Source organism: Mus musculus, chromosome 4 (assembly GCF_000001635.26).
Source record: "Mus musculus strain C57BL/6J chromosome 4, GRCm38.p6 C57BL/6J".
NCBI lineage: Eukaryota > Metazoa > Chordata > Mammalia > Rodentia > Muridae > Mus > Mus musculus.
The window spans coordinates 117,645,778-117,658,722 of NC_000070.6; the positions used below are offsets into that span (position 1 = coordinate 117,645,778).

At 50.9% G+C, this 12,945-nt stretch overlaps 1 protein-coding gene across 36 annotated transcripts in view; it reads left to right on the forward strand.

Moving 5' to 3' along the window:
* Eri3 (exoribonuclease 3) overlaps positions 1-12,945 on the forward strand; it is a 124,057-nt gene that overhangs the window by 95,537 nt on the left and 15,575 nt on the right. For 18 of the 36 annotated variants that reach the window (XR_003954874.1, XR_003954876.1, XR_003954877.1 and 15 more), the window contains one exon: positions 3,530-3,629. The exons of 4 other annotated variants lie outside the window; for them this stretch is intronic. Coding sequence is in view for 28 of the 32 variants with exons in the window: in XM_030253202.1 (XP_030109062.1) it covers positions 3,530-3,629 (100 nt within the window). In the remaining 4 variants the exon portion in view is untranslated. Of the gene's footprint in view, positions 1-3,529; positions 3,696-12,945 lie in introns of all 36 variants that reach the window. 14 more of the 36 variants (XR_003954875.1, XM_017319971.1, XM_017319970.2 and 11 more) reach the window with 1 other exon arrangement.

A 12,945-nucleotide genomic window follows, 5' to 3' on the forward strand; every position in this document is an offset into this window, starting at 1 on the left:
GATTAGGAAGCTTCTTGCCCCTGATCCTTCTTTACAAGTTGAAAGGAAGGGAGCAAGAAGAAGCCTCTCCCCACTCCTTCCATTCTCCTTTGTCCTGACTGCATTTTCTGCCAGCACTGAAGTGCTTCCTGGTGTCTGTGCTCAGGCTTTCCAGTAACACTCCTGCAGCCCACACAGGCTCAGCCCTCTGCTCTGATTGATTGCCAGCTGTCAGCCTTGTCTTTCCAACCAGAGTCCTTGCAACATAACTTGTATACCTTGCCCTGAGCAGGACTCTGCTAAGGCTGTTTACAGATGCAGTCTCTCTAGGAGGATGACAGGATGGCAATCACTGGAGGGAGTGGCTAAGGCATGTGTGGGTGAGCGTGTACACAGTGGAGCTACTTCCTGATGTCATATTTCTGGGGATGGTAGGCTTCCAAAGGGAATAGCAAGGTGTGGGTCCAGAGTACACGGTGACAGAAACATAAGTTGTATTGCTCTAAGAGCTTCAGTGTCTCTGCATTGTCTGTGACTGTGACTGCAGCTGTGCCTGTTAGGTTCCCAAATGACAACGGTTTTTTGGGGGTGCAGAGGGCGGTTATTTGAGGTACTGAAGCTAGGCTGCTTCTGTTAGGCCGGTGGCCATGTCATAGGGTAAGCTCTGGGAGAGATATGCCAGTGTTCTCAGCAGGGGCAGCAGGGGGGTCCCAGGCTGAAGGAGAGCAGTTTTAATTAACCGTCTTTAATATCATTTTGGACTTTGGCTGGTATGTGAAGGCCCCGCTGGAAGCAGCATTTGTAAAAATTAAATCCCTCTTATTAGGAGCTTGGCAGACCCATGTGCACATGCCACCCCCTCCTCCTGGCTCATACCCCCTGAGGAAGTGCTGGATGAGGCCGTGTCTCAGCAGCAATTGGTTATCGTGCCTTATCTAGGAATATGAAACTGTGCAGCATGACACCACAGCCTCAGTAGAGACGCCAATTCATCTCACCCTTGCTCTGACAAGCTACACTGACTGCCCTTCCTGAAAGGCATCCGTCAGGTGGGGCCACGCTGCACCTTGCCAGCTACTTCTCTCCCACCCGGGGCACTAGCTTGCCTTGGTCCAGCCTGGCCCTCCTGGTCTTTGCTGCCCTTCATCCCCTTCTACACATCCTAGCCTGTGAAGATCTTGGGGAGCCATAATTACAATAATAACCTAATCATGGTGACGTACGGGGCAAGCATCTAATGCTATCTGAAGTGGTCTTCCCACTTAGCTGCGATAAGGCTCACGATGACGTGCAGATAACGCTGAGATGCCCTGTCCCTGAGCCACAAGCAGAGCGGAGGGGCCGCCACAGCCCTGCCGCTCGCTCATCGCTTTAAGCCGGGAAGCGGCAGCACCTGCTAATGCAAGTGTTTAATATTTGATGGGCTGGGATAAAGCAGGATCACCTTCGAATTGAATTGAGTGTCAGCCGAGAATCTATTACTGAAATTCGGGTGTGATTTGACAGCAAAGTAGACGATGTTATTCTTCACTAGTTACTGCAATCTTCTCCCCGACATCACTTAAATATTTTTTTCTTTGCTTGAGTAAACACACATTATCCTTCTTTTTTCCCCCCCTTCCTTCCCTTTTTCCTTTTTCAAGGGGGGAAAAACCCATCCAGCTTGCCTTCTCCAGGCTGATAGAGTAGATTGTTATTTCTTTATTTGTCCTATTAAATGGAATTTCTGATCGTTTAATCCGGCCTTTGTAAGTGATTTTAAAGTACTTGAAAGGCAGCCGCCACTGCTCTCCGGCCCACTGAGCTCCAGCATCAGCTGGCTTTGCTTAGCAGGTCCCCAGCTGTGCCCCCCTACTGGCTGTGTCCCCTGTCTGTCTGCATCCTCTTGCTGCATGTGTCCCTTGTTGCCCACATCCAGGCTCTGCCAGCATGCTCTCCCCCGACCCTATCCTTGAGTCCACACTCAGACTCTGGTTTGTGGCCATAGCTGGGACTGGGAGAAGGTAGAGGAGGATTGGCTAGAGTTGAGCTGTGGCTGGTCCCTCTGTGATCAAGGAAAATGGCTTTGGAAAGTACTGAGTTTGAAATTGCATTGGCTCCCAGTCTCCTAGTGCCCGTGGGCTTGCTTCCTGAAGCTGGAAAGGAAAGAAACTGGCTCTCTGCCTCTGGGCCCCACACAGCACTGCCCCCACCCATCTTGTTTCTGGCCCTGTTCTGGGTCCTGTTCTCTGTGTGAGAGTGCTGGGTGCGGAAGTAGGTGGGCACTGATGTGCTTATCTAAGCATGGCTGGCAGGCATTTTGTTTCATCACCCAACTTAACTCACCCAAGTTGTCTTCCCATTACCACTGTCCCACATGCTGTTTAGAAGAGGGTCCGCTTGGCGGTTAACTCCTAAAGTGAAGACACAGGTAAATGTTTGACCTCATTTCAGGCCCACTGCTAGAAGCCCAGGACTCTTTTGGGCAAGCTAAGAAGAAACCCACCTCAGCTACATTGTAGAGGTCTAACCCACATAGGTCAAAGTCACTTTCTAGTGTGCCTCAGTTTCCTCATCTGTGACATTAGGCCTGTCATGCCAATGAGGATAGAAGCTGCTGGTCCTGTCCCCAGTGAGAGAAGACAGGTCCTGTCCTGTCACATGTTCCCCACAGATGGCGATCACTGGAGGCCAGCTGGTGTGATAGAGAATGGAGGGAGCAGAGGAGCTGCTGGGGGCCTGAGCAGATCGATGCCCCCAGCACTTCCTTCCCCAACCCCAGGAAAACAATTAAGTACAGATCAATGGATGGCCGCTTTGAATATGCATAAGTGAGCACTTGACCTTCAACAGAAAACACGCGCGCGCGCGCGCGCGCGCGCACACACACACACACACACACACACACACACACACACACACGTCCTTCCTCAACCTCACAACATACTCTGTACTTCACTTCACTGATGCTTGAGTTGACCTGGTGACCTTATTCCCTTTTCATTGAGCTCTTACACAGCACTTACAGCTTTTTACAACCTTGCCTGTGCAGAATCAAAAGCAATGTGACTATAGGCATGTTGTTAGCCAGCTCCTGTTTCATTTTTTCTGTCTGTGGAGTGAAATTTGGAGACACTAATCACCTGGGTCCTACCTGAGAGCAGTCTTTGTGACCAGCAATCCCAAGGGAAGGAACCCAGCACAGCTGTGGTGCTCTAGGACGGGAGTCTGTGGAGGGCTGTTTGGTGAGGGGGATGTTCTGATGAGGGGAGGACTCACCAGAAAGAAGACCTGAGCAAGCCAGAATGCTAGTGAAGAGCCTTACAAGGGGCACCTCATAAGGGTGGCAATTGCTGAACGGAAAGGGCCAAAAGAAAGAAGACTTCAGAAAAGGAAGGGGTCTTGCAGTGGGGAAGAGCCTTGGTAAAAAGGGAACGTGTGGGCAGACGCTAATGAGGTGGTGTTACTGGTCTCCGAGGGGAAGAAGTGGGGCCTTGGGGGAAGACTTGGTGAGTGGGGTCTGCCCAGTGGTCAGGGCCTCTGTTAACCAGTCTTACCTCCTGTCTTCCAGGCTTACAGCTTCGCCATGGGCTGCTGGCCCAAGAATGGACTACTAGACATGAACAAGGGTCTCAGCCTGCAGCACATAGGCCGGCCCCACAGCGGCATTGGTCAGTCCCTCCACAAATCCCCCTGGCAGCTTGCTCAGTCCCCAGCCTGCATGCCTCAGTCCCCTGGTAAACAGAGGGTTTCCCTGTCTCATTCAGTAGCCCAACCGTATGGAAAGTTCTCATCACTGGCTGGAGGGAGGAGGGGAGGAGGCTGGAGGGAGGAGGGGAGGAGGCTGGAGGGAGGAGGGGAGGAGGCTGGAGGGAGGAGGGCAGAGGGAAGACGTTATGGTTTGGGGCAAATAGAGAGGACCACTCAGAACATTTCAGAGGAGACTGGAATATACGTTTTGGGTGACTCACAGGTGGCCTTAGATTCAGAGTGCTGTCCCTTATTCCTCCTGCACAGTGTCTTCAGGGATTTGGGTACATGTCAGCCTACCCACCCCCCTGTGGAGCTGGAGGAGGCTGTTTAATATTGTTTCAAGTCTGTGGCCACTAAACTGGACGATCAATGGGAGTTAAGGAGATGAATTATTTAAACCTCACCAGCTTTTAATTAGTCTAGGTCCTTCTGACCGATGACTTCGTCCACAGGGTATTGACTCCCCCACAGGATCAGCAGCCTCCACTGAGCAGTGCCTGGGTTGGGAGGGGCCGCTTGGGGTAACAGGTGGGGTAACCCTTGGGATTTCTGCTTGGGAGAAACTGGAGTGGCTGCAATTCCACAGAGTTGGCAGCTCTGTAAGCTTCTGATACATCAGTGTGAATATGTGTCTGTGTGAGTATCATGCTGTCTGTGTGTGACAGCGAGTATAAGGTATCCATCTTTGTGCATGCCTAACAGTACATCCATGTTGATTTGAGGGCCTGTGTCTGATTATGGAAACAACCACCAGCCTGTGGGTAACTGTCAGAAAAAAGTCTCTTTCTGTGTCTCTTATTTTGTGTGTATGTGTGCAGATGCTTCCAAGGAACAGAAATGACCAGCTGCAGGCATTGTTCCAAGGGATGGAGAGAGCCAGGGTGATTGTGGGTGGTGCTATGACCTTATTAAAACTTGATTACTTTTGACAAGGTATCATCATCAGAAGGAGAGACATCAGAATGGTAGAAGGTCCCAGCACTTGGTAGAGATTAGCCCCTTTATCCATTTATCCACCTGCCAGTGCCCAGTAGGTGCTGAACATGCTAAGGAGGGGCGGAGCCTGAAATTCGTGCTTGCCGTCAGGTGCTGAGCTGTGAGCTGTGGTAGGAATGTCTGGATTACCGCCCTGTTCTCGGTCGCCAGGGTAGCTTCTACTTCGTCTGTATCACAGTGACTCCTGGGATTCCCTCTATCATTCTTAGGTGCCAGGGAGACAGGGATCCTGGGGCTCTGTGGGGTGCCCTGCTCTAATGGCTGTTCTTTCTCGTAGAAATGTTTCCATGCAGCCTAAAGGAGACACCAAACCCAATAGGTGATAAATCTTTAGCGTTGAACAGAAAATTTACTACAAACAAACACTCACTTGAGTTGGGATCTTTGAATGATAAATAAGTTTTCTAGGTAGAAAAACAAAGCAGAGAAAATGTGTGTACAAAGGAAGCCTGAAGGCCTGAAAGAACCCAGCAGACATCAGTAAGTGTTTCCTAAGACTGGAATAGAAAGCATAGCAAACAGCTAGAAGCAGGGCCTTGAATGCTAGTTAAAAGCAATTCTTCCTTCCTGGAATATTGGCGGGGGGGGGGGGGGGGGGCGGGGAGAGGGGGTCGTTAGAAGACGAAAGAGTGACGTGATTAGAGCTCTGATTCAGAATCAGGGGAGCAGTGTGTGCTGCACAGAGCTAGCGCTTACTAGTTGCTCAATAAAATCTTGTAGCTAGATGGATGAAAAGTAGATAAATAAGTGACTCAGTGGATGAGTGATGGAAAAGGGAGAGGCCAGGGAGAATAGGACCACTGAGAAGGCATCAGTTCAAGGAAGGAGAGCAGCAGCATGGAGTCTGTTGGAAGCCTTGAGCGAAGCTCTGCTTCTCTATGTCTGCACTAGGGTGTATTTGTGAGGAGGACACCTTTCACCAGTTGCCTCTTGAGTGATTCCTCCATTGTCTGTTCTCCTGGGTTTGGACTCCTGAAGTGGCCTGGCCTTTAAAGAAGAACATTTTTCCCTCTGGCTCACGGCTCTGAGTAACAATGAAGCCAGAAAGAGTTGTAGCTTTACTGTGTAGATCCCTGAGCTCTCAGCTGAGGGGCAGTGCTGCCAGCCTTCTGGGACAGTGGGAGGGGCCAGCAAGGAGCCCAGGGAAAGGCTCGAATTAGGCCTATCCCAAGGTAGGTGCTCAGAGAGTGCCCTCTCTATGGTTTTGCCAATGGTAGAGGCTGCCAGGGCACTGGCTCTTCTTGGCACTTGGTCTCTGCAGTCTGAATGAAGAGGGCAGCCCTGCCAGCTCCTGGCTAGCTCTGAGGTGTGGGTTAAGGGTGCTTGGAAAGGAGGGAGCATGGAGGGCATTAATTGGGCTGGGAGAGGCAGGGAGGGAGGCGTGGGTTTTGAGCAGTGAGGTTAATGGCCCTCGCACCAAAGAGACAGCTTTAATGAGCTTCAGCTGGCGGTGCCCCGAGTTACTGTGCGTGCTAAAAGGGTCGCGCTGTAAGAGTTTGATGTGGACTGCTTCCCAGCCCTGGGGTCAGGGGTCAGCTCCTGTCACTGGCCACTCAGGCTGGTCCTCAGTGACATGGTGCTAATTAACTGTGTGAGGAGCTGCCAGGCTGGAGTAGGGAATGGTATGTATATGGTTGGGTGGGGGTGAGGCAGCATTGGGTGATGCTGGACAAGAATTGTACAGATCCCACCACTTAGCTATCTCTGTTCTGATTGGCTCTTCCAATGCCATGGGGATATGACATTGATGCTGTGCAGGTGCTCACGGTGCAGGGGGGCAGGCTTGCTGGTGAAGTATGGTGACAGGAGGAGGATAGTATGGTGATGGGGGATAGGCTGTGGGATAGCATAGGTGGGTGGAAGGCCAATCAGGTTGTGTATCTTGAGGTGTTTGAGGGGCAGGTCTGATTTGAGCTTTGAGAATGCTCTGCTGGTTTGTTTGGGGAGGGCTGATGAAGAGTCTGCAGGGCAGGGAGGCCAAAAGAAAGGCACAAAAAGGTAATTGAGAGCCAGGGCAGCACTGAGGGCTGGGGCCAGGCTGGGGTGGGAGGGGTGCTGTGGCAAGGAACCAGGTTAAACTTTGTTTCAGCCATTAACTGATAACCTAGCATCTACTATGAGACAAGAATTATGTTGGTCTAGATGACATGGTGCCTGGTACCCACAGAAATTTCAGGCCGAATTTTGAGCTCAGCACTGGAGACTGAAGGAGACACAGTTCAGGAATGACTAGGGAAGGTCCAGAGATGCTGCAACACGGAGCAGGAAAGCTTTGGAGGCTTGTGAGCAAGACATTTTAGTGGGGCTGGGTGGGTTTGGCCCTGGGAGCCTGATGTACAAGATGAGGCTGCTGAACTGCACCGCCCTGTGGCTCTGACAGTCCCTCAGTCAGCTTATCTCCAAGGCAGGGTGGCCTCCCAGCGACTGCTGAGTAGTCTGCCTTTCTTTCACTTCATCAGTGTGTCAGCAAAGTGTTCCTCTCATTTTGCATAAACTCATTTGCCTAACAGTCATGTGAAGGTAGGCATCACATTTCCCTTCCTAAGAAACTGGCATGAGTTGGTCAAGGTCCCATAGCCGATGACCTGAGGATTAAGTAAATACCCAAGTGCCCGACCCAACATCTCAATCCCTGTGCCCTGCCAATGCTGCGCCTTTGTAGTGTTGAACTTTGTGATTGTTTTGACTTAAAAAATAAAACAAGGGCTGGTGAGATGGCTCAGCAGTTAAGAGCACTGACTGCTCTTCCAGAGGTCCTGAGTTCAATTCCCAGCAACCACATATAATAAATAAATAAATCTTTTAAAAAAATAAAATAAAAAAATAAAACAAAACAAAAAAACCAAGCCAGGTGTGGTACTAGACGACAGGCAGATGGATCTCTGAGTTCGAGGCCAGCCTGGTCTATAAAGCAAGTCCAGGAGGACAGACAGGACTCTGTTACACAAAGCAACCCTGTCTCGAAAAACAAAACAAAACAAAACAAAAAACCCGGGTTCTAGGATTCAAATTCAGATCCTCATGCTTGAGGGAAAGCACCTCGCCGCTCCGCTGAGCTGTGTCCTCAGCCTCCCTCCCTCTCCTGCTGGCTCTCCCTATTCTCCATAAGCTCCCATGAACCTTCTGGGCCTGCAGGGTGTGGGCAACAGCTGGAGAAAGAAAAGGCAAGACAGGCCCTGCCGTCCATCAGCTCTGTGAAGACACTGCACATCTGCTGACCTCAGCCTCTTCCAGTCCTGAACCATCTTACTCTCATTACAGTTTGCTCTCTACCTCTTGGCCCAGGGAATCCCACCTATCTCCAGGCCCTTGTCTTAGGCATATAAAGAAGGGTATCTTGATATCATTTGTTATGGGCAATAACTGGGTCCTTTTAGGCTGGGGGTGTAACTCAGTAGTAGAGCACTTACCAGCAAGAGCAAGGCCCTAGGTTCAGTCTCTAGTACCACAAAAGAACAAACCAAACTAGAATCTTCCAAGCTAGGCTCTGCAGCAGAGTCTGGGTTTCTTCCCTTCTTTCCTTTCTGAAATCTGTACAGGGAAGATCAGACAAATCTGCTATTGTGACAGAGCCTACAGACTTCAGGTTTTAGCTGGCTAGGAGAATAAGTGAACAGCCCCCATACCCAGCTGGGTGGGCCGGCCCTGCGGTCTTAGCCTCTCTGCTCTGAGACTGAGGGGTCCCTGCAGAGGCTCATGGCACAGGTGGCATGGCCAGAGACCAAATGGACTCTCAGGAGCTTGCTGCCCACCAGAGTTTGGCAAGAGCTAAGCTGGCAGGTGGTGGCAACGGGGAGGGTGCCCCTCTGTGGGAAGAAGTACTAGCCTGTGGTCTCCCCCACATGAGTAGGGTGTCTATCAGAGTCCAGTCAGAATGCATTAGCTCTGTGGCATGGATCTCATTAGTGCCCGTGAGAGGTGTCACTGCAGGAGAAACGTAGGCTCAGGGAGATGCTTGTACCGAAAGGAAGAAAGGACAGTGACAGCCTTTTCTCTGCCGCCAGCTCACTGGGCCTCCCACCCTCCTCCTCTCGGGGAGGGGGGTGCTGGCTAATGAGCTCAGCTGCAGTACAGCTTTGGCTTCCCCTCCTTGAAGTTTCCCAGGTCTCTCTGAAGACCTTGCCCGCCCGGATTAGCACACATGGACACCAGCCCCTCCTTTTGCCCAGCAGGGAGTTCCTTCTGATCACCCAGCTCCTCCACAGTAGGAAGGGAAAGGGGGAGGGGCTAACATGGGGGAGGGGTGTTGCACCCCTGGGAATGTTCAAATCCCTCTGCATCTCAGGGTCCATGATCCCCTCTCTGCAGAGGACTCTTGCTTTCAAGAGCTTCAGTCTTTGCCTCCCTTTCAGCCATCTGGCCATTCTTTTCCCTCTGCTAAACCCCTTACAAGACGGAGAAAAGTGTAAGGACTCTCTCTGGTTGAGGAGTCTGCAGGTAATATGTGGACTCGACATTCAGAAGCCCTCGTCTAGGCTACAGATGACCCTGTAGATGCTGACATTTCTCCTCTTGTCTGCCCTCAGCTGTGTCTCACCACTACCACCATTGCTATTTTGGGCTTGGCCACTGTCACTGCTCAGAGGGCCAGCTTTTTGTTCAGTGTGAAACAGAACTAGAGTGTCTTTCCCCATACTTACCCTGCCCATCTCCTTTCTGATGTAGCCTTGAGAAAGTGAAGATCCAGAAAGTGGGTGGCCATAAAGGATAATTACTCGGGTGCCAACAGGGTCTCCACTTCCTATCTGGATGGTCCCTGGAAGTGAGGGACAATTTCCTCCTTGAACAAGACCTCCTTGGGGCCCCTAAGCATGTATGTGTGTTAGAACTGGTTTGAGTGAGTTGATGGATGGAAGAAGGTTCTGGGGTGTGTGTGTATGTGTGTGTGTGCTCGCGTGTGTGTGCGTGCAGTATGATCTTTGTTCCCTTCTTCTTAGCCCCAGGCTGGCTTGGCCTCCCCTTGTCTCTCTCTGTATCTCCTGTCAGACCATCGCAGACGTAAATGACAAAGAAATCAGAAAGACAGATCAATGCTGGCCAAATTAGCACTTGCAGATAGACTGTGCGGGGATGTCAGCGCCCTGACCCCTGGTGATCTTGCAGCCTTCACTGCTGATATTATGCAAATTGCATCCATCTGGCAGGACCTGTGCGTGCTTGCTGCTCCTACTCAGAAGAGTAATGGGCTGGGGGTGGGCGGGAATGTTGGAGCAAGAGTCAGTTGGAGTGCCTGTGTTTGTGAGAGCATGTGTGTGAATGTGGTGCCCACCAAGCACTGGGCGGTGATTGAGTGATTGACAGGGCAGATAAGGGGCTGCATTGGATTCCTTTGGGCTAGGGGATTAGGAACAGCTACAGATGGGAGATAACTGGACTTCATTGCAGTTTATTTTCCTCCTTATCCCTTCTCCCCACCTTCACTCCCTGAAAAACACAATTGCTGTAGTTTGCGTTTTTCATCAATATTTGCAAGTCATTACACTGGTTTAAGGTGAGAGACAATGTCAGGGCCTAGAGCCGACCAGCCCCTCTCTTGAGTCCTGAATGGGTCCTGTACCCTGAGAATTAATCTTTTTTTTTTTTTTTTTTTTTTTTTTTTTTTTTTTTTATAAAGATTTATTTATTTATTATATGTAAGTACACCATAGCTGTCTTCAGACACTCCAGAAGGGGGCGTCAGATCTTGTTACGGATGGTTGTGAGCCACCATGTGGTTGCTGGGATTTGAACTCTGGACCTTTGGAAGAGCAGTCGGGTGCTCTTACCCACTGAGCCATCTCACCAGCCCCGAGAATTAATCTTAAGAGCATCTCACACAGCCTACCTTCAGGGGTATTTGCAACTGCCTTCTCCAGCCCTTAGTACACAGGTGACAACCCCATTCCTCAAGACTTGCCTCATCTGACCCAGGACCATAAGGCCTTCCTTAAGATGAGGCTCTGCTCCTCAACTTGGAGCAGCTCTGTGACATTCCTGCCTTTATGTTTAGGCTGCAAGCTAGGTGCTTCTGTCCTTGGCATTAGCTAGGCACCTTGAGACAGCTTTCACCCTGCTACAGGGATATTTGTGAGGAAACGGAATCCCAGAAAGCTTGTTGTTGTTCATCTCAGGTTGCCTAACAAGGCTAGAATTTAAACCCAGTCTCCCCTGTAGAAGTTGAGTACCACCCCTGTCCAACATTGCATATGTCATCACAGCTGGATCCACTGAATGAAACGTCATGGGCGGTGGGCAGAAGAGTTTCTTCCGATCCTAGTCTATGCACATAGACCCAGACCTAGTCTCTGATTCCCTGCCAAGCTGCTCTCACCATTCCAGACCACAGGGATAAAAGCTGTATAGTTCCTGTCCTGGGGACTGTGTGTATGAGATAGTGGGATTACTGCAGGGACACACAGAGGATAGAACGCACCCAACAACCAAGACAGCCCAGGAGCCTGTCATAACATGTGGTGCTAGGCCCTGTATCCCAAGCACAGGGGCTGATGCAGCTTGGGCCAGCTAGGGTATAGTTGTCACAGAGGCCCCTCCAAAATTGGGTCCCTGCTGTACCCTCCCACCAGGCAGGGTTGGGAGCTGGGAGTGCTGGGGACATGTCCGAGGACATATGTGCAAGGGGAACTTGTCCTAATGAGGAGAACATGGCTGCTAGTTAGGCAAGGGGCGGGCAGGAGCTGCAGAGCTGATTGAAGGCAGGGGCAGGGGTCAGACAATTAGGCCCAGATCCGGCTGTTTGATGTGAGTTCTGAGGCCTCAAAGCCTCCCTTCAGCCGGCTCCCTCTACTCCCTCCTCTCCCTCCTCTTTCCTTTCTTCTTCTGCCCAAAGGCAGGAAGGATGGAAACGCTTATACTCGATGTTACTATATTAAACCCTGTGTCAGGTCAGCAGGACCCCAGGACTCCTGTCCATAGGGGCCACTCTAAGCCCCCAGGAGGCTCCTTGGACCTTAGAGGGAGCATGTGGCCAGAGGCCAAGCGCAGGCCCATGGAGCCCTAGAGTAGAGAAGCTCCACCTCTCTCCCACTTCAGAGTTAGAGACTGAATGGTGTTGCCCAGTAGGAAGGAAATGGGCTCTAGGCTATCCGGGCATGTCCTGGGCCAGCTTTTGCCCATTGCCACCTACAGCCGCTTAGTTATTTCTATCCTGTACTGGGGCTGGAGGGTGAAAACACAGTTCACCTGTGCACATACGTGGTCAATCACATCTAAGCAATCACTCCAAAATCCTCATGTGTAAGATCCAGACTCATAGTGTCCAATAGTACTGTTATCCTGGCAATCCAAAGCAGAGCCGCCTCCACCCCAGCTGTCGAGCCACACATGCCGTCTCAAGGCTCCTAGCATGCTTCAGTCATATTGACAGGGTCTGTCTTGCATAGAGCCAAGTCCCACCCCCAGGATAATTGAGAACAACAGTTGGATTTGAGGAGTAGTAGTAAGTAGGCTTTTCCAGTTCCTCACTCCTAGGAAATAAACAAAGCTTGTACTGACCACAGAGATGAAGCCAGATTGTGGGGGCCAGTGGAGAAAGGGAGGGTGGGAGCAGAGACAAATGTTAGCTCATTTCTTCCGTAATTAGTTACTCCCTCATCCCCGCGTTGTAATTGTGAACAAGCTGTAATGTTTAATTAGTCTGTAAATGAAACCCCAATTTCATAATGGCCTTGCTGACAGGGCTAAGTGAACAGGGGAGTAAGTGGAGGGGAGCCAACAGAGGGCCTAGAGTTGGGGGGTGGGTGCCATGCAATCACCTCTTCCAGCCCTAGTCTTTCCTGTGTGAGGAGGCCCACCCTGTGCACACACATGCCTGCAGTCTCCCTGTACTACTTACACAGGAATGGGACAGAGGGAGGCTCCCTCATGCCCTCTGCCTCCCTTCAGTGTTCTCATGGTTCATAACCTGTGGGTCACAACTCTTGGGGGGGGGTGTGGTCAAATGATCCTTTCATAGGGGTGGAATATCAGATATTTACATCAGGATCCATACAATAGCAAAGTTACAGTTATAAAGTAGCAATGAAAAAGACTTTATGGTTGGGGTCACCACAGTATGAGGCACTGTACTAAGGAGTTGCAGCACTAGGAAAGCTGAGAACCACTGCTCTAGTGAGCTGCACAGGCCCAGGAAGCTGACTCATGGTGAGCCCAGCAAGGATCATGCTCGCCACCAGATTTGACCTCCCAGGCTACCCTAATACGGCTAAGGAACCAGTGCTTAGCACCAGGAACTCTGGGATC